Source organism: Hyperolius riggenbachi, chromosome 6, assembly GCF_040937935.1.
Source record: "Hyperolius riggenbachi isolate aHypRig1 chromosome 6, aHypRig1.pri, whole genome shotgun sequence".
Classification (NCBI taxonomy): Eukaryota; Metazoa; Chordata; class Amphibia; order Anura; family Hyperoliidae; genus Hyperolius; species Hyperolius riggenbachi.
In genome coordinates, this window is record NC_090651.1 from 35,755,092 (window position 1) to 35,778,315 (window position 23,224).

General features: G+C 45.1%; 1 protein-coding gene across 1 annotated transcript; it reads right to left on the minus strand.

The window, feature by feature from the left end:
- Window positions 1-6,747: 6,747 nt before the first annotated feature.
- Window positions 6,748-23,166, minus strand: RPF1 (ribosome production factor 1 homolog). Its single transcript, XM_068239139.1, has 9 exons — window positions 22,901-23,166; window positions 20,276-20,332; window positions 20,081-20,161; window positions 16,129-16,224; window positions 13,200-13,353; window positions 8,490-8,572; window positions 7,262-7,443; window positions 7,003-7,129; window positions 6,748-6,916 (listed from the first exon to the last, which is right to left on the minus strand). Exons 1-9 carry the CDS (start codon window positions 23,138-23,140, stop codon window positions 6,875-6,877), a joined length of 1,062 nt encoding a protein of 353 aa, XP_068095240.1. The 5' UTR covers window positions 23,141-23,166; the 3' UTR covers window positions 6,748-6,874.
- Window positions 23,167-23,224: the final 58 nt, after the last annotated feature.

Below are 23,224 nucleotides of genomic sequence, written 5' to 3' on the forward strand. Positions count from 1 at the left end.
TCCTGTGACTTTACGTGAATCGGAACGTGCCAGTAGGCGTCTCTTAGATCCAGAGACGCCATGAACGCTCCTGGAAACAACAGATCCCTCACGGAAAAAATTGATTCCATCCGAAATCTTTTCTTTTTCATGAATGGATTCAGGGTCTTCAGATTTAGAATCAATCTGTACTTCCCTGAGGGTTTTTTTACTACAAAAATTGTCGAATAAAACCCCTTCTTTTGTTCTTTTAGTGGTACTTTTCGAATTACCTTTTGATCCAACATATTTTGTAAGATCTCCAGAATCTCTGGAGCCAGAGCTGGGTCTCTTGGTGGCTCTGATATTACATATCTCGACGGAGGAGGGTGGGCAAATTCTATGCGATACCCGAATCGAATCAGTTGACGAATGAATGGACTTTTCGTCAACTGACTCCACGCATGGTAAAAGTATCTTAATCTTCCCCCCACCGCCAGAAAAGAGTCACTGCGGTTTAGACGGGGCTTCAAGAGCCTTAGCTCTGAAACCCCCCTTTCCTGATCTATCAAAAGCCCATCTTTTACCTTTCTTTTGATCTTTTGCCTGCTCCCTTTGATTAATTTTGGGCCTACGAAAAAAAGTTTTATTAGGCACCAATTTCTGCTTTCTAGGGAACGTTTTCTTTTTATTAGAAGTCCTCTCTAGAGCTGAGTCCAGCTCCGGACCAAAGAGAAGGTCTCCTGTGAACGGAACGCCACATAACCTATTTTTTGATGTAAGATTGCCATCCCAAGTTTTCAGCCACAAGGCTCTACGGCAAACATTTATCAAGGCTGTGGACCTAGCCGTGAACCTAACCAATTCGGCCGAAGCATCGGCCAAATATGCCGCGGCTTTGAGCAAAATTGTAATAGAATTTAATAATTGCTCCACCGAGGCACCTGCTAAAATGCTAGACTTTAACTGATTAATCCACAATTCAAGTGTCCTCGCCACACAGGTGGAAGCAACTGCTGGTCTGAACGACGTAGCACTAGCTTCCCAAGATCGTTTAAGATACGCGTCCAATTTTTTGTCAATCGGATCTTTAAGACCTCCAAGATCTTCAAACGCCAGATCTCCCTGCTTTGTTACCTGGGAAAACGGGGTGTCTAATTTAGGACATCTATCCCAAAGAGTAGTATCCTCTGCAGAAAACGGAAACCTTCGTTTTAATGCTTTGGATAATAAAAGTCTTTTTTCTGGATCAGTCCATTCCTTCAGTATGGACTGTTTGATAGCCTTATGCACAGGAAACACCAGCCCTTCCCTTTCTTCCATACCTTTGTACAATTGATCATGGACAGAAAGGCTAGCTGAATTATCCTTATTTATTTCTAAAGTATCATTGATAGCTGCAATCAACATCTCAGTATCCTCAATGCGAAACTTAAATCTAGAGTTTGACTCTGAGTCCATCTCTCTATTGTCTGAATCATCAGAGCTGACCCCTGTCTCCGTGACTTCCAGACTATCAGTTTCTAGAGCAGGCACCACCCCAACATCCTGTGATGATGACTGTCCTGAACTAGAGAGGGATGATTTAAATGATTCTAATGAGGCATTAATCTCCTCTCTAAATGCTTTCAAAGTGTCCTGCACAGAAGGACCTGATTGCTCCCCCATAACCTTATCCATACATAATTGGCATAAGGTCTTTGCATATGGCAACGCCAATTTAGCATTACACACTGGACATCTTTTGTATGTAGGTGGAGGCCTGGTCTTGTCAGCCGACTCTGACCCTTTCACCTGAAATACATAGCCCAATAAACAAACAACATCAGAGATATCCCCTCTCTAAATGTTATCAAAGTGAGCAAATATACAAACAGCCCCAGAACGAGATTCAGCCATCTCACCTTCTGAGCCGTTGAGCTGCTTTCCGTCTTGTCTGTGGCCGACATGATCTGTCCACATCCAGCCCAAGACGCTGTCTCTCACCGACTGCAGCCGCGCGGCTTTCCCCTGAAATATCTTCCGGCAATCAGTGTAGGAGAGGCGGGACCGGAAGAAACTGAGAGACAGACAGCCAGCCTCCAATAAGACGCGAGTTCCGGCCTACCCGCCGGAAACTATGCGTCACGTAGGCGACATGCGCACATCCGTTCGCATCCGACCAGGAAGAGTCAGCACTTCTCTGCACGTGCAAACAGACCCGCTCTGCACCGTCAGCTGCCGATTACCTCCGGTCTCCGCTCCACCGATCACCAGGGGAAGCCTCCACGCCCTCTACTCTTGCTGCCCCTCATAGGGGAAGAAAGGTAGGCAAGTCCCACAAAAAGTTCCAGCATGGGACGATGGGCTAGACTGCCTCAGTGCCACAGTCTCAGCCCACCCTAAGGAATGCAACCTGCAGCCCAGCACACAGGTCCCACTCCCAGGGGAGATGCCGACCTGCCTGGACGCAGGAACAAACAGCACTGAGGGTGTACTGACCATGTGACTTTTTTATAGGGGGAGTGCTGTCTGTTCCTGCGTCTGGGAGGAGCGACGTCTCACCTTGCCCTGAAGGATTGTATGAAAAATGGGACTTACCGTTTGTTCTAAACACTCACAACTCAACCCTTTGAACCTCTCGGAATCTTCACTATGGAATCTAACGTTGAAAACTGTATTCTTGGTAGCCATTTCTTCGGCTTGCAGAGTGTCCGATCTTCAGGCTCTCAGCTGTAAAGAACCTTTCCTTACCTTTTTTCACGACAGAGTGCGTCTGAGACCTATGGATTACTTCCTTCCTAAAGTTTCTACAACTTATCATATCAATCAGGAATGGACACTACCAGCCCTTCATGACAAGGACAATACAACCCTTCACTGTCTGGACGTTTCAAGAGCCTTGCTAACTTACTTACAGGCAACGAAAGAGATTCGTAAAACGGATTATTTGTTTATAGTTCCAGCAGGGTACCGTAAAGGTCATCAAGCTTCATCCAGGACTATTTCGTCATGGTTGGTGAAGGTGATACAAGGGGCTTACCGGGCTGTCAATATACCCTTACCAGATATCAAGGCGCATTCTACGGGGAGTATCTCTTCTTCTTGGGCCGCCTTCGCCAATGTTACAGCCTCAAAGATCTGTTAAGCAGCCAATTGGTCGACTATTAATACGTTTATTTCCCACTATAAAGTGGATGTGTCATCATCAACTGCACTTGAGTTTGGGAGAGCAATAATATCCTCCTCTGTATCTAATTTGAAATAAATTTATTTTTCTTTAGCAAACATTTATGCTCCCTCCCTTATTTTGATACTAGTTAGATCCCAATGTGCTGCCATGGAGGCATAAGGAGAGCGGAAAATTGAATACTCACCTACCGGTAATTTTCCTTTCCTGATGCATCCATGGCAGCACATGGATCCCTCCCGATTATTTGGTGAGGCTACTAGCTACAAAGACAGCGAGCACCGCCTCTTAATCCTATTTAAATATTCACTGGTTCTATGGGGTAGGGGGGTGGAGCCACTACCCAATGTGCTGCCATGGATGCATCAGGAAAGGAAAATTACTGGTAGGCGAGTATTCAATCTTCCGCTAACTTGAAGTGAACAAGCTTAGAACCCCCAGCTGCCTGCTTATAAATGGGAATATTCAATAAGATAAGATGCATTGCATGCAAAATATTTAGCTTGGAATTGGATGAATCAAATAAACTTATTGCTGATTGGCCTGATTCCAAACCACACAAGTCAGAAATTGGCATCTCATTTACTATCTGTACTCAAAACCAATCCAGCTACAGTGCTTCCAATGTTGTCACATAGGCATAAGGCAGGGCTGCACAAAACGTTAAGCGGCCTGAACCACATTCCTTAAATTCCCCCCCCCCCCCCTGCAGAGCTGCGGGCAACGGGGTATTTGAAATTCACCTCGCTCACCGATTCCTGCATCATGTCTCCATGGCAACAGAATGTCACGTGACATCAGGAAGTGCCGGCGTATTACGTGACGTGGGAATCTGTGAGTGAGGCGAGTTTCAAGTAGCCCGCTCGTAACTCTGCAGAGAGAGAGGAGAGGAATCTGGCCACCTGCTGTAGTTTGCCCAGCGCTGGCATAGGGGGAGGAGAATGAGTGCTGCCAGCTGTAGCCATGCCTCCTTAAGTACTGATGGGAGTGTGCAGGCAGCTAGGATTGCTGAACATCTATAAATTGGTGAAGGTGTCACCTATAGGCTTCTTTTCCACAGGCAGCTTAAGGCTATTTGGTGCACTGGATGGATGCTTGCACTTGGTGGCCAAGGCGGTGTCCTTCCCCATGGAGTTGCATCTGAGACGCCATGTGACTTTTTTACTGCTTGGTAACACTGCCACATTTTAAACCGTGGCAAGCAAGGTTACTGGCCACTGCATGTAATTGGAGTCAAATGGCGCTTGTGACTGATCAGTCCGACAAAAAGTAGCCTCATTTAGCAAATGTTATTGTACAGAATATCTATTAAACCGCACCTCCAGAATGCTGTAGAATACATTTAATGTGTACCTCGCCTGTAAATTGGCAATATTCTGACATTGTAGCATACAAGCGAGTGCTGCCCAGCGGGCACAATGGGCTTATTCATCACTCAGCGTTGGGCAGCTGTACACATGCTAGATTCTCAGCAGAAGATTATGTAGTGTGTATGCTACAGTGCTAGGAAACTTACTTCCTCTTTAATGGGAACCACAGACAAAGCACATATATATATATATATATATATATATATATATATATATATATATATATATATATATATATATATATATATATATATATATATATATATATCAGTGGGAACATTAGAGAAAACACTTACCATGCTCTGTTTCATCCTCACTGCTAAAAAGTGTCTTATCAGCTGTGATAAGAATCCCGGACTGAGCATTCAGTCTGGCTTTGCTGGGAATGATTATAGCTGAATCATTATAGCAGAGCCACAAGGGGGCAGGCTTGGGCTTGAAAAGACACCAGAGAAGACACTCAGCTATAATCTTTCCGTAGCAAAGCTAGACTGAGTGCTCAGTCAGGAATTCTTATCAGAGGTGACAAATCAGATTAAACAGAGAACAATGAAACAAAGAGCAGATTAGGTGTTTACTGTCATGTTCCCACCGATTTATAAGGTAAAATACAAGAGGGTGCTTCATCTCTGGTTCTCTTTAATGGGAAGTATGGGTAAATCTCATACGGCCAAGAAACTGGATTTAACAGCTATAAAAGTAAATGCTCTGTAGGCTGGGTGCTCACTAGTGGCAGTTATAAAAAAAAATGCAATCTTATAAAATTAAGCCATTAACCACTTAAGCCCGAAGGGTTGAAATTTTTTTTACATCCGAACAACTTTCACCCCCCATTCATTTGCCAATAACTTTATCACTACTCATCACAATTAATTGATCTATATCTTGTTTTTTCCGCCACCAATTAGGCTTTCTGTGGGTGGTATATTTTGCTAAGAGCCACTTTACTGTAAATGCATTTTAACAGGAAGAATAAGAAAAAAATGGAAAAAATTCATTATTTCTCAGTTTTCAGCCATTATAGTTTTAAAATAATACATGCCTCCATAAATAAAACTCACGTATTGTATTTGCCCATATGCCCCGGGTATTTCACCGTTAAAATTATGTCCCTATCACAATGTATGGCGACAATATTTTATTTGGAAATAAAGGTGCATTTTTTCCGTTTTGCATCCATCACTGTTTAGAAGCCCATAATTTATTAAATCATATTGATATACTCCTTTGACATGCATATTTAAAAAGTTCAGACCCTTAGGTAACTATTTGTTGTTTTTTTTTTTTTATTATTGTAATTTTTTTTTTTTTTTAATGTAAACTTGTATGTGGGTATTTTTTGGTGTGGGAGGTAAACAGGGTTTTTTTTAATACATGTATATGTTTAGTTTGAAAACTATTTTTTTTTTGGGTGTAATTAGCTATTTGGCCACAAGATGGCCAGAATCAAAAAGTCCTGGGAGCGATCGATCTCGCTCCCAGGCAGAAGAAAGGAGCCCAGAGCTCAGAAAAGCCGCAGCATCTGAAGAGATGCTGTCGGCTTTTCTCCGGGGGGGTCCGATCAGCGAAAGGGATTTATAATCCCTTTCATTGATCGGTGGGATAGCGGCCCGCAGCGGGGGCGCGCACGGGGGGGCCCGCGGGAGCGCGCGTGACCCGCGGGAGTGCGCGCAGCCCAACTGGACGAGAAATCTCGTCCAGTTGGGCTTAAGTGGTTAATATGAAAATAAAAATTAGACTCACTTATGTTCTATTTATCATCCATAGTACACTGAAGATTTTAATGTTAATTTTCATTTCAGGTTCATTTTAAAATGCAGCATATTTGGTCTGGTGTTTAGTTTTTAGTAATCTTTCAAAGCGGACCTGAACTCAGAACTTCCTCTGCTCTAAAAGATAAGCAGCAGCATAACAACCTTTAAAGAAAAACATTTATAGCCACTACAAATCCTGCCATAAATCTGCAGTGTCTACTTTCTGATTTCATGGAAGCAGACATAGGGTTAACATCCTGTGTGTTTACAAATTAGCTGCTCTGCCAAGGCAGGAGGTTCCTGAGCTGACACAGCTTAGAGATCAGATCACAACTTGTAATTAGTCACAGTTGAGGGGGAATTAGACAGGCTAAACTCTCTAAATACATACAGGGTGCATTTCTCTGTGCAAGAGTTCAGGTCCACTTTAAATCATTAAATTTATATAATCACAAAATTTATATCCTCTTAAAGAATCCAGCTGAGAGACATGACCTAATAATAATATCTTTATTTACAATCAGCAGAGGGAGCTGTTCTGGGAAAAATAGATTTTGTAGAGTCTCTCTCAGTCCTGATGAAGGCACTGCACACTTTGGCGATGGTCCCACGCGACAAGATGTTCATAAGTGGAATTTTCTTCGATTTGTGTCCATTTCATGTCGCTGTAATAAGGAGATAAAAAGATAACATTTTAACCAGAGTAAAACAACAAAGAAAAGTTATGTGATGTTCTGTGTGAGACACAAACCTTGTGAACCCACTCGTACTCTCCATACTTGGAGTCAAACGTTCCTTTCTGAAGGGATCTCAGTTTTAATGTGAATCTAGGTCCGAGTTCCTGGATTCCGACTTTCTTCTCACTCTTGAAGATGTACCTGTGGGCGGAGATTAGAAACATGTTGGACGTTGTGGTGATGAAGGTTGTTCATTAAAGCTAAGATGGAGACCAGTGCCTGCAACACGGGAAGCATATACCATTCTACTTAGGGTAGACAGGAAGTGGTTACCTGTGGTATCTAAAAAAGATGTAGTCTCGCTGGTTGTGGAAAGTGGCTACCTGACGCCCAACAAAGTGAGGGTCATGTGGGAAGAGAGATGCAAACATTCGCCCGATAGAGTGACCCAGTCGTGTGGAGAAGTTATTTAGGATGACCTCAGGCATGTGCTCTGTTGGTTCTTTTCCTTTCCTCTGAAACAAGACGCAAAACCAAATGGGTTAGAGAGAGAAAAAAAAAGAAAAATGCAACATGCATCTACGTAAAGACCGGCCTTAAAACAAAAACAGAAGAACACGGTCACAGCTCCAGCCTACTACATCACGAGAAGTGTTCAGCAGGTTTTCCCCAAACATAATCAGGCAGCAGTCAGGTGCAAACAATAATGTGTGTCGTATGTCTTTATGCAGTTTCCAGTCAGGGATGGGCTCAAAATCGAATGAATCTGGATAGTTGCTATCAGGATTTCACCCAGATACCTGGGGAAGGGGGGGGTTGGTCAAGCTTACCTGTCTGACGTCTTCTTCGGTCCGTCCCTCAGCGCCTCCCACGATGCGGTCCACGTGGCGGTCACATGATTACAAACACTTCCTCCTTCCGGGATGAAGGAGGAAGTGTATAGTCACGTGATGCTGGATTGGACCGCATTGTGGGAGGCGCCGAGTGACGGGCCGAAGAAGACGTCAGACAGGTAAGCTTGACCCCCCCCCCAGGTATCTGGGTGAAATCCGGATAGCAACTATCCGGATTCACCCGAATTCGAATTTGAGCATCCCTGCTTCCAGTAAAAACAAAAACAAACCCTCTAACACAAAGCCCCCCAGAGGATTGGAATTTTTTTAACTCCGGAGGGGGAAGCCTCTGGATCCTAATGCGGCTTCCCCCATCCTCTTCAGCCTCCGGGATCCAGCGCGGTGGCCCCGTCAGCCTATGCCTATGATCCTTAAGTGGTTAAATTACCAGGTTTTTTTTTTACTGTGGCGGCACTAACTGGAACCCAACTGGTGTGGCGGCAGCCGTGCTGCAATATGCACTCCTGCACACAGTGCGAAGAAGCTCTTCATGTTGGTATTATAAAAGGGCAACATCAGGATCACATATGCAAATGCATTTAATCGCTCTGTGAGAGGAAGTCTGCATATATTTGTGAGTATATCTTGGTTCAGTTGGATGCAGCACAACGTACACATCTCACAAGACAGATGATGTATCTACAGGAATCAATGTTTCCAATACTTACCTTCATCTCTTTGCGGAGGCGGACGTTGCTCATTTTGAAGTGGGCAGTCGGGCCTTCGGGTAAATGACTCAGAATAAGTCCATCTGTGGGTCAGGAGTTAAGGATAGAACATCCTACATACACACATATATACATACAACATGTACCGGGACTATAAGACGCTCATGACCATAAGGAGGCACCTAAGTTTAGAGTACAAAAAACAGGGGGAAAAAATACATACTAAACCTGGTGCATCCATGGTGAAGGGGCATCTTGTGGATTATGCTCTCTTGGACCTCTTGTCTCCCTGTGTCCTCATCTTTCCCCCTTGTGTCCTCCTCTATGCCCCTATGTCCCCGTGTCCTCCTCTGCATGGGCACAGTACAGGGAGTCCCCGATATTGTGGCGGGTTGGAGGTTTGTATTGGCAGGCATTCACAAGTCAGGAACTCCCTGCATTTGGACTATAAGACACAGTGACTTTCCCCCCAACTTTTGGGGGAGAAAAAGTGAATCTTATAGTCCAAAAAAATAAAGTAAATACTTTTTCCCTACTCAGAAGAGGAAGTTGAAGCTACTCATTTATTACGAAACAAAAAAAAGACAGCATACAAATGAATCAAATGCACACGAGTGTCACTGGGTTGAGTGTTACATAAATTCATTCAGGAATCATGAGGCAGACTTAGGGCTCGTTTCCACTATCGCGAATCCGCATGTGTCGAACGCATGCGGATTCGCACATGTAATGCAAGTGGATGGGCCCGTTTCCACTGTAGCGTTGTTGAGGTGCGTTTTTTTCAGCGGTGAAAAAACGCACAAAAGAGCCGCAGAATTTGCCTGCAAGTGGAATGCATGCGAATCGCATGCAATGTATTTATTAGGGAAATCGCACGAGTTTCCCCCATGCCTTTTTTGCCGTGAATTCGCATAGGTACCAATGTAAATTCACACAGGCAGTGACATGGTTAAAATTGCATATACCCTCACCTATGCGAAATCGCATGCGAATTCGCAGCAAAAAAACGCAAGGGGAATCGCATCCGCATGCGATTTCATCAGCGGTGGAATCCAGGCGATTCCACACCGCAATAGTGGAAACGAGCCCTAAGAGGCCTTTCACACGCTGGCAATCTAGCCGAAAAGTTGTACTGGGAGTTACCGCTGTGAACATAGAGTGAGGCAGACAGTACAATGAAAGGACCCCTCACTGCTGCTGGAAAGACATGCGGTAACTGGGTAAGACACAGCATCCTGTGCATTATTGCGTCAGAACCTGTTGCACCTCATTTCATATCTGAAAGCCCCATAGAAATATACTGTATTTTTTTGGACCATAAGGCGATATTCACCAGAAGACGCACTTAGGTTTAGAGGTCAAAATCTAGGCCGGGGGGGGGGGGGGGGGGGGGGGGGGGGGAGATCGGGGGAGGGATAGTGGTTGGGGTGGGAATACTAAATCTGGTACTTCCATGGGGCAGGGGCATTTTGTGGATCTATGTCCCCCTTGTGCCTCGTGTCCCCCATGACCGTCCGGTGCTCCTCCAGCCTCCTCCTCCTGACATTCCACAGGTGTCTTCATAACACTGAAAGTGAACCAGAGACGAAGCACCCTCATGTATTTTACTATATGTATCAGTGGGAACATTAGAGAAAACACCTACCCTGCTCTCTGTTTCATTCTTCACTGTTCAGCCTGCTTCTTATCAGCCCAGATAAAATCCCCAACTGAGCATTCAGTCTGGCTTTGCTATAATGACTCAGCTATAATGATTCCTGAGCAGAGCCACAAGGGGGTAGGCTTGAACTTGAAAAGACAGCACAGAAGACAGACTCAGCTATAAATTTTCCTTAAAGAGGAGCTGTTAGGTATTGGGTCTCAGAGAAAATAAACACATATATCAGTAGCTAAAGATTGGCTGTACTTACATTACATATGCATTTCACTGTCCACGTTTGGATTTCACAGAATTTGTATATAGTATATGCAGAGATAGATGCTCCTGACAGCTCATGGCAGGCTCCATGTTTGTGAAGCCAAATGTGTCGTCATGTCCTGCCTGCTTCTGATCACAGATAAGCTAGTTCTTGAACAACACGGTGTGCAGTGAATATTAATGAGCCATGTGGCTAGGAACAATAGCTGACTCCTGCAGTGTAGTCTGCCCGAGATTTATCAGTGTTATCACGCTGGACTGATTAGAAGCTCCTGTACCGTCTCATTAGCAGCCGAGGGGAGGGCCCCAGAATGCTTTGCAGTTTAGCTGCGGCTTGCGTCTTTATGGGTCTATAACAGACTTAAGATAAGCACACATCAAAGGTAACTGAAATGTTTATCTTCACTAATGGCTTTTGAGCTTCCTTCTAAACTGTTTAACACAGGAGAATAGAGGTTTAAATTAGCTTCTGCAGCCTGACAGTTACTCTTTAAAGCCAGACTGAATGCTCAGTTGGGGATTTTATCAGGGGTGATAAGAAGCAATCTGAACAGTAAATAATGAAACAGAGTGCAGGGTAGGTGTTTTCTCTAATGTTTCCACTGAGATATATATGGTAAAACACATGAGGATGCTTCTTCTCTGGTTCACTTTAAATTGTAATGCATCTTAAACAACACTATGTGTGAGAAAACACCGTCCCACTCAAAACAGCTGTGAAGTGCACCTTCCCGCAATGAAACACCCACGGCCGGCTGTGGGACACACTAACACACATTCATTGCTCATGCACATGATAAACTGACTTTAGCCTTTTGCTTCAAGAAACACTCCATCTCAGCAGTGTGATCAGAGAAAGTCCTGCCACAATAAGCAAACTGTTTGCCCGATTCTCCTTACAAGCCTGTCTGCAATGCGATTGATGATGCCACAGTCCTGGCGGTAATGGGGAGTGTCAGACCTTCACGCTGACAGCCAACAGATACTGAGCCCGTGTGCGCTCTCACCAAACTTCACTGACGGTTCCCGGTTTATTTTGGCGATCCACTGCATGCGCCTCTGACACAGACGCTCAGAACTCCCACCTCACACAAACAGGCTAGCCAGTTCACTCACATGGTGCGGCTTCCACTTCCTGCTCTGCAGCTGCTGGGAGGTGCCTGACCGCCCGACTTCCACCTCCAGAGCAGGTGAGCGCTGCTTCTACTGCAGATTACGGTGCACACTACACTGGCCTGGCGGAGCAGAGTACAGGGAATCCCTGACATGACGATGGGGAGGCGGACATTCGTATCAGCGGGTGTTCTAAAGTCGGGGACACCCTGTATTCAGCCCATATGTTGCACTTACTTTTTCCTCCCCACTTTCGGAGTAGAAAAAAAAATGTGTTGTATGGTCCTTAAAATACCGTAATTGCCTCGTGTTGTAATAAGGTGTCAGTTAGAACGGACTTGTTATGAAAGGGATCTTAACCCCTCTGCGACCGCCTAACCCAGGATGGCGATTGCAGAGTGGCTCTCTCGTTCCTCAGTCATGCCATATGGTGTGATCTCACGAGGAATGAGATTAGATGGCCGCAGCGATCAGCCTGCCAGCGGCTGAATAGCGCTGGCAGGCTGTATATTGTATTTATTGTGAGGTAGTGTAGGGCCAATTTAGAGGGGAGGGGTGAATAAAAAATTTAAACATTTTGATAATTTTTAATTAATATAAAAAAATAAATAAATAAATTGCAGCAGCAATCAGAACACCAAAAGAAAGGTCTATTAGTGGGAAGAAAAGGAGGTCAAATTAATTTGGGTGCTAAATTGTATGGCCGAGCAATAAACTGTTAGGGCCCATTCACACTTGAGCGTTTTGCTGGCGATTTTTCGGCAAAACTTTTAAACGCTACTGCTTTTGAAAGCGCTAGTGTAATAAAACCCTATGGGCCCGTTCTTACTTGGGCGATTTGCGCTAATCGCTCAAAATAGCGAAACGCAAACGTGTAGCCTGCACCATTCAGGAGATTTCCCGCAATCGCGGTTTAGTGCTATAGAAGCGCAAAACGCGATCGCGGAGAAATTGCTGCACTGTCCAGTGCTTTTGCGCTTCTAAGTCGGTGTTTTGCGCTTCTAAGTATGAATGGGCCCCTCAAAGTTGTGAAGTGCTGAATCTTTTAAGATGGCCTGGTCACTAGGGGGGGGGGGGGGGGGGGCGGGGGTAGTGTTCTGTGCATGCGCAGTTACAATTCTTTGTGAACCATGCATGCGCAGAATACTCTGCCCACTGCTGTAATGCACATCCACTGCAGAGCGCGATTGAAGATGCGCAACAAATACAGTCGCTATGGGGAAGAATGGACAGTGCACCGAGGTCTGTGGATCCAGCAGAAACATGTACTTACCTTAGGTAGCTTTGCTTCAGTTCAGGTGTACTTTAAAGTGTACCTGAGTGTGTAACGTGTACCTGCAGGGGCTTCCCACGCCCTCCTGGCTCCCACCATTGCCACGCATGGACCCCCGGAACATATCCAACAAGAGCAGTACACTACTGCTACTGCACAGCCCCACCCTCACTCATGCATGAAGAGGAGCGTGGTTGCGATCTTCAAGAGGTTCCCACACAGCAGGTGTGGTCTGGAGGAAGACGTGGAAGCCACTGCAGGACCCAGAGGCTCCCCTCTTCTTAGGCAAGCATCTGTTTTGTTTTTCGTTTGTTACCTCCTCAGGTTCCCTTTAATTGGTGTAGTAGATTATGTCAAACATAACATCTGCCCACAATACAGCCAGAGTGATCGCTGTGAAGGATACTTGGAACTTTCCTGTCTTCATTGATGACAATCAGGTCAGTGAAGTCCTTGGCGATACATTGCGGGATGACCTTCTTCAGGGCGAGGCCTCTCCGGTAATAGACGTGGGAGTTGGGAATGACGGAGGAGAGCTGCTCTGTAAAGCGTACCGTTCGCTGCAGAGGAAATACAAAGAAAGAAGAATTAACAGACGTTCCTCATTTTGACCCATTTAAAACAGCAGAGATGGTCAGGGAGAATTCTGCCTTGCATGCAAATGTAATGCAAATCATATGCAACTTAAAACCGCGCCAAATCAAATGCACTTTTTGGTGATTTTGATTGCCACAATGCCAAACAAACCGGAATTAAAGTGTTACTAAAGCGAAAATAAAGAAAATCAGTTTAACTTACCTGGGGCTTCTTGCAGCCCCCTGGAGTCATCCTGTGCCCGCACCATCCTTCTGAGTCCCTACATTGAGCAGCAGCAACCCCTCAAAGCTGGCCTGTCGTGCACAATAGGAGACCACTGTGCTGGCATGGCCTCGAGCCATGCGCACCCTGATCACGCTCCCACAATAGCAATGTTTGCCTACTGCGCATGCACAGCAAGCTCCCAGCGCGGTGAGGAGGAGACGCGTTGCTGGCCAGCTTTGCCGGGGTTGCTGGCCGGAGGGTCTCAGAAGGACAGTGTATGCTCAGGATGACTGTGGGGGGCTTTAGATTTCCTTTAAGCATCTCATTGACCAATTCTAATGAGCAGTGGAGATTCATTGATTGTGGCGCAGCAGGCATTTACTTACCTACGGGGGTTGCTCTGTGCCCCCCCCCCCCCCCCATATGGAAGCCTCCATCTTCTATCCCCCCTTGTTCCAAGTTCCCACGGTTGTTTTGCATGTCCTTGGTCATGCAATGCAAGATCACATTATGTTACCACATCAATGGTAACTACATCTCCCATCATGCATCACATGTCCCCAGCATGCATTGCCTGGCCAGTGACATCCAACAAAACTGCGGGACGCTGTGGTTCTGCAGTAAGTGGCATAGAGGATGGAAGTAAGTGCCTGCTGCACCACAAAAGCATGCACAATAAATAAACCTCTATTAGTTGGTGGGTCATTAAATGTTTCAAAATGTACTGCTCAAATCCCTTTAGAGCAGGTATGTCAATCCGGTCCTACGAGGGACGAGATCCTCACACATTTTTGACACAGCTCAAATGAATTGATGGGTCTGAGTCAGGCAAGGTGTGGTCCATCAGGTAGAACACATTCCTCTCTTTCTCAGTCCATCCCAAACACTGGCATGGATCTGGCCCTCAAGGGCCTGGAGTTCAACATCTGTGCTTTAAAGAGACTCTGAAGCGAGAATAACTCTCGCTTCAGAGCTCATAGTTAGCAGGGGCATGTGTGCCCCTGTTAAAACGTCGCTATCCCGCGGCTGAACGGGGGTCCCTTCACCCCCAACCCCCAGTCCCCCCCCCCCCCCCCTGCAAAATCAACGACCAACTTGGTCGTAAATTTTGCTCTTCCTGGAGGCAGGGCTAACGGCTGCAGCCCTGCCTCTCAGCGCGTCTATCAGTCGCGCATCGCCGCCTCTCCCCCGCCCCTCTCAGTGAAGGAAGACTGAGAGGGGCAGGGGAGAGGCGGAGGTACGCGTCTGATAGACGCGCGGGAGGCAGGGCTGCGGCGGTTAGCCCTGCCCCAATGCGGAATCGCTCCCCCGCTGCACGGAGGGGATTTGGGGGATCAGGGACCCCCGTTAAGCCGCGGGATAGTGGCGTTTTAGCAGGGGCACACATGCCCCTGCTATCTATGAGGTCTGAAGCGAGATTTATTCTCGCTTCAGACTCTCTTTAAAAGGGAATCTAAACTGAGAAGGATATGGACTTTTCCTTTTAATATAATACCAGCTGCCTGGCTCTCCTGCTGATCCTGTGTCTCTAATACTTTTAGCCACAGCCCCTCAACAAGCACGCAGATCAGGTGCTCTGACTGAGGTCAGACTGGATTGGCTGCATGCTTGTTTCAGGTGTGTGATTCAGCCACAACTGCAGCCAAAGAGATCAGCAGGACTGACAAGCACCTGGTATTGTTTAACCACTTGAGGACTGCAGTGCTAAACCCCCCTAACGACCAGGCCATTTTTTTTACAATACAGGGCTGTGCAGCTTGGTCAGGGTGCTGCGCAGCCCTGCAACTCGGCACACAAATCATTTTTTCCTCCTTTTAGTGTTCATAATAGGACACTCTGCTGGAGGTATCCGAACGCTGCTGTGATTTTTTTTGTTTGTTTAGTAAGGAAAGGGAGGATTTTTCCTCCCTCCGTCCTCCCTCTCCCTCCCTCCTGTGCTGTCCTGATCACCATTGGATGGCGATCGGCACTGCTCCCCGCCTCTCATAGGCATCAGCCGATGAGAGGCCACACAGAACGAGCTGCTCTGAGGGACAGCCCAGTGTCCCTCATACAGCGCTGCAGGAGATAGCAGCGATGTACAAATGTAAACAAAGGGGAATTATTTCCCGTCGGCTCTAAATAGTCTGCTACCCGCAATCGCGGCTAGCAGGCTAATCACGGAGCGGAGCATGCAAGCACGCAGTCCCTGCCAAACTGCAGCTCTAGGACTTGACGCCAATTGGCATTAGGCAGTCCTGTGGCTGCCGCCGCGGTCACGCCCATCGGCGTGACGCGGTCGTTGGGTAGTTAAAAGGAAACATCCATATCCCATTCACTCTGTTTGTTCAGGGTCTATGGCTAAAAGTATTAGAGGCAGAGAATCAGCAGGACAGCCAGGCAAGTGGTATTGCTTAAAAGGAATTAAATATGGCAGCCTCCATATCCCGGTTGTAACAGGCAGAGGCTCACAAGCAGGCCAAAACTGCTCAATACTGCAGTGAATATGTCTGTCTATGTATCACAGTATCAGTAACGGAAATAACTCATTATACCCCACGAGGACGATCTGAAGTGGTGATCAGGATCTTTGGAGTTGTCTGTCGGTTAAAATAAGGTGCAAATTCATCTGTTGCCTCATCGTATGCCACCTATTGGATACAAGAAGAAAAACATGATAAATATAAATGATTTATTAATTATAGACACAGAATATTTATATTGAGCTTTTCTCCTGGCGGATTCAAACCTCCAGAGGCAGAGCTGCAGCCACTAGGAATCGCTCTATAGGCAGCAAAAGTGTTAAGGAATCTTGCCTAAGGTCTCCTCCTGAATAGGTACTGGTTTAGGCCCCATTCACACCTAAAAGGGCAAAACGCCAGCGATTACCCCCGGCATTTTGCGGGAGTGATTTTTCCGCGGTTAACGCAGAAAAATCACTGGACACTGCAGCGTTTTGGGAGCGATCGCGATTAGCGATGCATGTTAACGCTAACCGCAAACGCAGAAGTGAGAACACTACCATAGGCTTACATGGGCTAGCGGTTTTTAAAAACCGCTCAAGTGTAAATGGGGCCTAAGGGATCCACCTCCGACACAGGAGACCTGGGTTCGAATCTCGGCTCTTCCTGTTCAGTAGATGGAGGAACATGAAAAGTGAGAGCGATATGGAGGCTGGCATATTAACCCCTTCACCACTGAGGGGTTTTACCCCCTGAGCACCAGAGCAATTTTCACCTTTCAGCGCTCCTTCCATTCATTCGTCTATAACTTTATCATTACTTATCGCCATGAAATGAACTATATCTTGTTTTTTCCGCCACCAATTAGGCTTTCTTTAGGTGGGACATTATGCCAAGAATTATTTTATTCTAAATGTGTTTTAATGGGAAAATAGGAAAAATGTGGGCAAAAAAATTATTTTTCAGTTTTCGGCCATTATAGTTTTTAAATAATGCATGCTACTGTAATTAAAACCCATGAAATTTGCCCTTTTGTCCCGCTTATAAAACCGTTTAAATTATGCCCCCATCACAATGTTTGGCGCCAATATTTTATTTGGAAATAAAGATGCATTTTTTTCAGTTTTGCGTCCATCCCTAATTACAAGCCCATAGTTTATAAAGTAACAGTGTTATACCCTCCTGACATAAATATTTAAAAAAGTTCAGTCCCTAAGGTAACTATTTATGGTTTTTTTTTTATTGTAAATTTTTTAATTTTTTTTTAATTACAAAAAAAAAAAAAAAAAAAAAAAAAAAAAAAATGGGGAGTGTGGGAGGTAATGACTGAGTTAATTTTTAGTGTAAAACTAATTTATTTCTATGTAAAAAATGCTTAGGGTGTAGTTTTACTATTTGGCCACAAGATGGCAACAGTAACTTTTTGTTTATTGCCACCTGCGAAGTAGTAGGAGGCTGTGAGTGTTTGTTTGTTTTTTCACAATGATCGCGCTGGACATCGGAGAGCAGCGGATCATTGCGGGGCTTAGATCAACGAACGGGAATGGATTTTCCCGTTCATTGATCTCCGGGCGAGCGGGCGGCGGCGTGTTTACAAGCGGCGGGCGGCGTGTTTACGAGCGGGAGCGCGGACAGCGGCGGGAACGCGGAAAGTACGGATTTCTCCGTCCCTGGGGGTTAAAGGATGGAAAAAGGGACGGAGAAATTCGTACGGGCGGGGGTAAAGTGGTTAACTTACTTTTTAATGCAGTTGTTTTTCCTCTTGCTCCTGTGTCTCTTAGGGCTGGTTTAAAATTAACAGCTCTTGCCGATCACCAGTAGGGATGATCAATGAGCTACAAACTGCTCCAAAATTATGCAAATGTATGCAGTTTGAAAATGGACCAAATCAACTTAAACCCAGGTTTAAAATGATTGTTCCATTTTTCAAGCTGCACACATTTGCATAAAAAAATTTGCATAATCTGTGATCATCCCTAATCACCAGCGATCAGCAAAGCCTAGCGCTGTGTTACTCTGTGAGTGTGTTCCCATAGCAGCTTTCCAATTAAAAGCGCAATCATGGCGCATTTGGCATTTTTTTTGATCGACTGCACTTGCAGGAATAATCATGGACAATTGCAAATTCTTCAAAACGTGCATCGCACAATCGCTCAAGTATTGTGTTTTGCAGCGTGAACTAGGTCTGATACTTTTAGCCATAGACCCTGAACAAGCATGCAGATCAGGTGCTCTGACTGAAGTGTGACTGGATTAGCTGCATGCACGTTTCAGGTGTGTGATTCAGCCACTACTGCAGCCAGAATGATCAGTAGGATAGCGAGGAAACTTGTATTTTTTCAAAGGAAATAAATATGGCAGCCTCCATTTCCTTCTCATTTCAGGTGTCCTTTAACCAAAAATAAAGAGGACATCCACCATGTCCCTCTCAGTACCAGGGATGTGCTAGGGTCAGTTTTGCAAAATAAACTGGTGCAAGCCGTGGCAGAGTGTTAAAGCGACTATATCCCCGCCCCTTTCCCTGCTGCTCTCATCTTCCCAACATGCCTGCCTTCACGGCTAAATGGTTGGAGAGCAGTGGGCAGCACAGTGGCGAGAGGCAGCGATATTGCTGAGTTAAACACACACAGACACACACACAGACACACACACAGACACACACACAGACACACACACAGACACACACACAGACACACACACAGACACACACCTCTGCTCATGCATTTTTCAGGTACCTATTAACAGTGCAATCCCACAGCTTATCAATCGTTTCCAAACGTCATGGTAATCGATCGAAAATGATCGGTCGTATCCATTAAAGGCCATATTCCCGCTAACTAATCCGATCAGATTGATGGAATCGATCTGAAAAACAGGTCGATTCCATTAATCTGATCAAATTAGGTTGCGGAAATGTGGGCGTTAATTGGCATGAACAATTGTTACTGATCAATTACCGCAGAGATAGGAAACGATCGATTGGCTGCAGGATTGTACTGTTAATGGACTGCTTTTTTATTTTTTGAAAATATTTTTTTAAGAAATAAAACAGTAATGGCCGATAGTGCATGTAAACAACCACTTACACAAAACAGAGGTAAATAAGGGCATCTGTATCTGAGGTTCATCTGGTAAATTACACAGAGATACATTGCAAAGAGGACACTGGGTACATCATGATCTAAGAGGCCATAGCGTGACTATAGCAATGCTGAAAACGCATCTAAGGCAATGTCTTAATCACCTAATAAATATAGACAAACCTAAAATAAAACGCATCAGGGAACAGAACCTAAGGTATCTATAAAGAGTTGATTATGCTTAGTGTGGCTGGATGGTGAACTGGTTAAGGGCTCTGCCTCCAACATAAGAGACCGGAGTTCAAATCTCAGCTCTTATTCAGTAAGCCAGCACCTATTCAGTAAGCAGTTCTTGGGTGAGACTCCCTAACACTGCTTCTGCTCACTAAGTGCGCTCTAGTGGCTGCCCAGCAAGCGCTTTGAAGCAGACACAAGAAAAGCACTATATTGGAATTATTAATTATTAGTCAATGGCCAACTTTAAAGTGAACTCGAGGTGAAAATAAACTAATGAGAAACAATTGTATTTATTCTCCTACTCCTAAAAATGACTTAAGACATCCCAGGATTTTATTTTATATTTAAACATTTAGAAAGTAGATTGAATGTTTTGTTGTCTCTGCTCAGTTGCAGTCTAAAATGTCCCTAAATCAAAACACATGAACTATATTGACCCCCTGCTCTCAGAAATATGTTGAAAATTGAAATACGTAGAAAAAATTGCTTATCAGTGATGGTTACTATATTCCTGACAAGCTACAGACAAGACAGAAGCTGTCACTTCCATCCTTAAAAATTAACTCTTTCAGGCAGCAAAATAAAACAAGTAAAACAGCCTGGTTATTATTATGTTTAGCACTGTACATAAACATGTTTATCTCATGTCGCCTCGGGTACACTTTAAAGCAAGCAGGTGAGGGCAGATGTTTTATCTGAGAACTAAGCACAACATAAAAATGAATTACCTCCTCATCTGCAGGGTCCACCGTCGTCTCATCATACACACGCTGGTTTTCAATGGTTTTGGGGACGGGCTTTGGAGGTGCCTGATGGAGAAAGACTGATATTATTTCTGTGCCTTAAAAGCTGGTCCCTCATTCAATTAACCCTGACATTTCCCACTAAAAAAAATAAAAAAAAGGGCTGGTCATCTTACACACCTTGTCACCAAGTGCATCTCTCTCCTTCTTGCGTTTCTTTTTCAAAGCTATCTTTTCCTGAAAAATTCAGAGAAGTCAATAGAAAACAGAACAACTTTCTGGTGTATAAGCAAAAGAAAATTTGCCGACCAATATAAAATATCACCAAACAAATGAAAGCTGTAGGCAATACTGTAGAAGTCCCTTAAAGAGAACCCGAGGTGGGTTCTAAGATTCCAATTAGCATACAGAGGCTGGTTCTGCATACAATGACCAGCCTCTGTTGCTATAACGTGTGTGTGTGTGTGTGTGTGTGTGTGTGTGTGTGTGTGTGTGTGTGTGTGTGTGTGTGTGTGTGTGTGTGTGTGTGTGTGTGTGTGTGTGTGTGTGTGTGTGTGTGTGTGTGTGTGTGTGCGTGTGCGTGTGCGTGTGCGTGTGCGTGTGCGTGTGCGCGCGCGCGCGCGCGCGCGCGCGCGCGCGTGCGTGTGCGTGTGCGTGTCCCCGTGCTCTGCTATGCCCCATAAAGCAGCGTGTCAGCCATTTACATGTGAAATGTCAGTCTACCTAATTAGGATACGTCCGGAGCCAGTGGCAGGCACAGACAGGTAGTGTATAGTGCACTACCCGTCTGTGTCTGAGGAAGGTGGTTGCACAATGAACATTAGGAGGACAGTGTCGAACCGGCAGATGCAGCGTCACAAGGCCATCACAAGGCTGATTCTGGATCGATTGCATGCTGAAATTGATCGGAAGTCATCCTGCAGTGTATGGGTAGCCGACAGATCTCTCTCTAATCTGATCAGATCAGATTAGAGAGAGATTAGTCTCTTGGTCAAATCTGCCAATCATCGCAAGATGATGAAGACTTTTACATCACTGTGTAAACCAATCAAAGGGTTTTGGGAGAATTAAATTACCTTCTTCTGGTTATAGTCTCTTTATCTTGTCTGTAGGAAGTTTTCTGTCATTTGTATGCTTAGATAAGTTTGATATTGTATCTAAGGAAAAAAAAAAAAACCTTCCCACAAAGCTGCTGGCAATGCACAGTTCCTGGCAGTTAAGCAAAGGCACTCAGACTAAGTAAAAAATAAATAAATAAAAATGGGGGGAATACAGGGATCCATATTAGATAAAAAGGAATATATATATATATATATATATATATATATATATATATATATATATATATATATATATATATATATATATATATATATATATATATATATATATATATATATATTTATTTTCGGAGAACTGACCATTTTTTGGCATTTTTATATTTTTGGATGTTTAAGCCAGGGCTGTGGAGTCGGAGTTGGAGTCGAGGAGTCGTGGCAATTTTGGGCACCCGGAGTTGGAGTCGTGGTTTCAGAAACTGAGGAGTCGGAAGATTTTTGTACCGACTCCACAGCCCTGGTTTAAGCCCCCAAACAACTACCATGTTATGGGAATCTGACTTCTCAGTATTAGGGATAGGGTTATAGAAGAGATAGATGAGAAGATGTAAGTCTATAAAGAGAGTTTAAAGTGTACCAGAGCTGTAAATCTAAGAAGAACCGATACTTACCCGCTGCTTCTTCCTGCAGCATAAACAAGTGCGAGTCCCTTGCCGTCCTCCCGCGGTCTGCTGTTCAGCCCCAGTAATAGGCTCAGTCGAGATCAGTCTGCGCTACTGTGCATGCGCAGTAGCCCAGACTGAAGTGACTGAGCCAATTACCGGGGCTGATTGCGGCTTAACGGCTCTGGTACACTTTCAATTCCACAAAGTCACATTGTAAACGAATTTGTTAATAAGCAAACAGATATATTGGGGAGGATGGGTAGTAGCACTGGAATGGGCATAAACTTTCCATATTTTTCAGACTATATGACACAGGAAACCTCCAATCACACCACCCTCTACAGCACAAAGCGCTGCGTTTGGCTGAATAGCATGGGTGTAGTTTACTACATCTACCTGAAACCTAGCCGTTCAAGGGGGTGCTGTCCACCCAATTACAGTAGCAGAATTTCCCTACGAGGTTTCCACTGGGTACCCTAAACTAGACTAACGCCAAAATCTAAGCCCTGTTTTGAGACAGTACGTAGATTTTAATATCCTGGCTCCTTGCGCAATGATTACGCTACGATCCACTGCCGACTAGACTACGCGATGACAGCTGAGCTCTGTGCGCCAGTCAGGAGCCAATGTACCCTGTGAGCTAATCACAGTGATGATCACACATGAAAAGTAGAGAAAAAAGACGCTCTGGGTAAGTGGCCAGAGCTGGAAGGTTTTGATCAGTTAAGCTAAGCATACTTCTGGTTCATTCCTGCCTACTTCTTCTTCCCATAGATAAAAAGAAAAAAAGTTATGGCAAAGTCGAATTTAATATTCATTTAATGCTTATTTCTATGGATCATGTGACCAGGACCACAATTTCTACAGTGAATCAAAACTATTACAGAATTTACTTAGTGGGTCATTAACAGAAATATGCCCAAAACTAATCTGTGGAGAAACACAGGATCCCTGAGTGAGAAGCCTTAGATGGATGCTGTTTCACCAGCCTCAGCGCTATTCAGCAGTTTACAGCCAGGCATGGCGGCTTCCATCAGAGGCTTCTCACACGGCTATGACCCGGCAGACCACCCTCGGCTCACCTTCCTCTTCTCCTGCTTCAGCTTCAGGAACATGAAGTGTCGGCGCTGCTTGTTCTTGATCTCTGAGATGCTGAAGGTTGGAGGGAAGGCTGCGGCGTCCCCTCCGCCCTCCTCCCCGGGGGGATCGCTCACCAGCCTCCCCTGTCCCTCCTCCTCCACCTTCTTCTCCGTCACCCCCATTTTCTTTCCCTTCTTCATCTTTCCCTTCTTCCCAGCCTCGCAGATCTTCACAGCAGCCATGTGTCAGCTCTCCGACGTCACTTCCGGCGCGCCAGCCACCGCTTAGCTTCCGTCGCCTGTTGTTGCCATGGATACCAACGCTGC

Excerpts from the sequence above, each read along its gene's own strand:
- RPF1 (XM_068239139.1), bottom strand. The coding sequence starts at position 23,140 with ATGGCTGCTGTGAAGATCTGCGAGGCTGGGAAGAAGGGAAAGATGAAG. Across the intron at positions 20,162-20,275 it reads GAGATGCACTTGGTGACAAG|GCACCTCCAAAGCCCGTCCC; the intron begins GTGTGTAAGATG and ends TTTCTCCATCAG. Across the intron at positions 7,444-8,489 it reads GCCTCCGCAAAGAGATGAAG|AGGAAAGGAAAAGAACCAAC; the intron begins GTAAGTATTGGA and ends GTCTTGTTTCAG.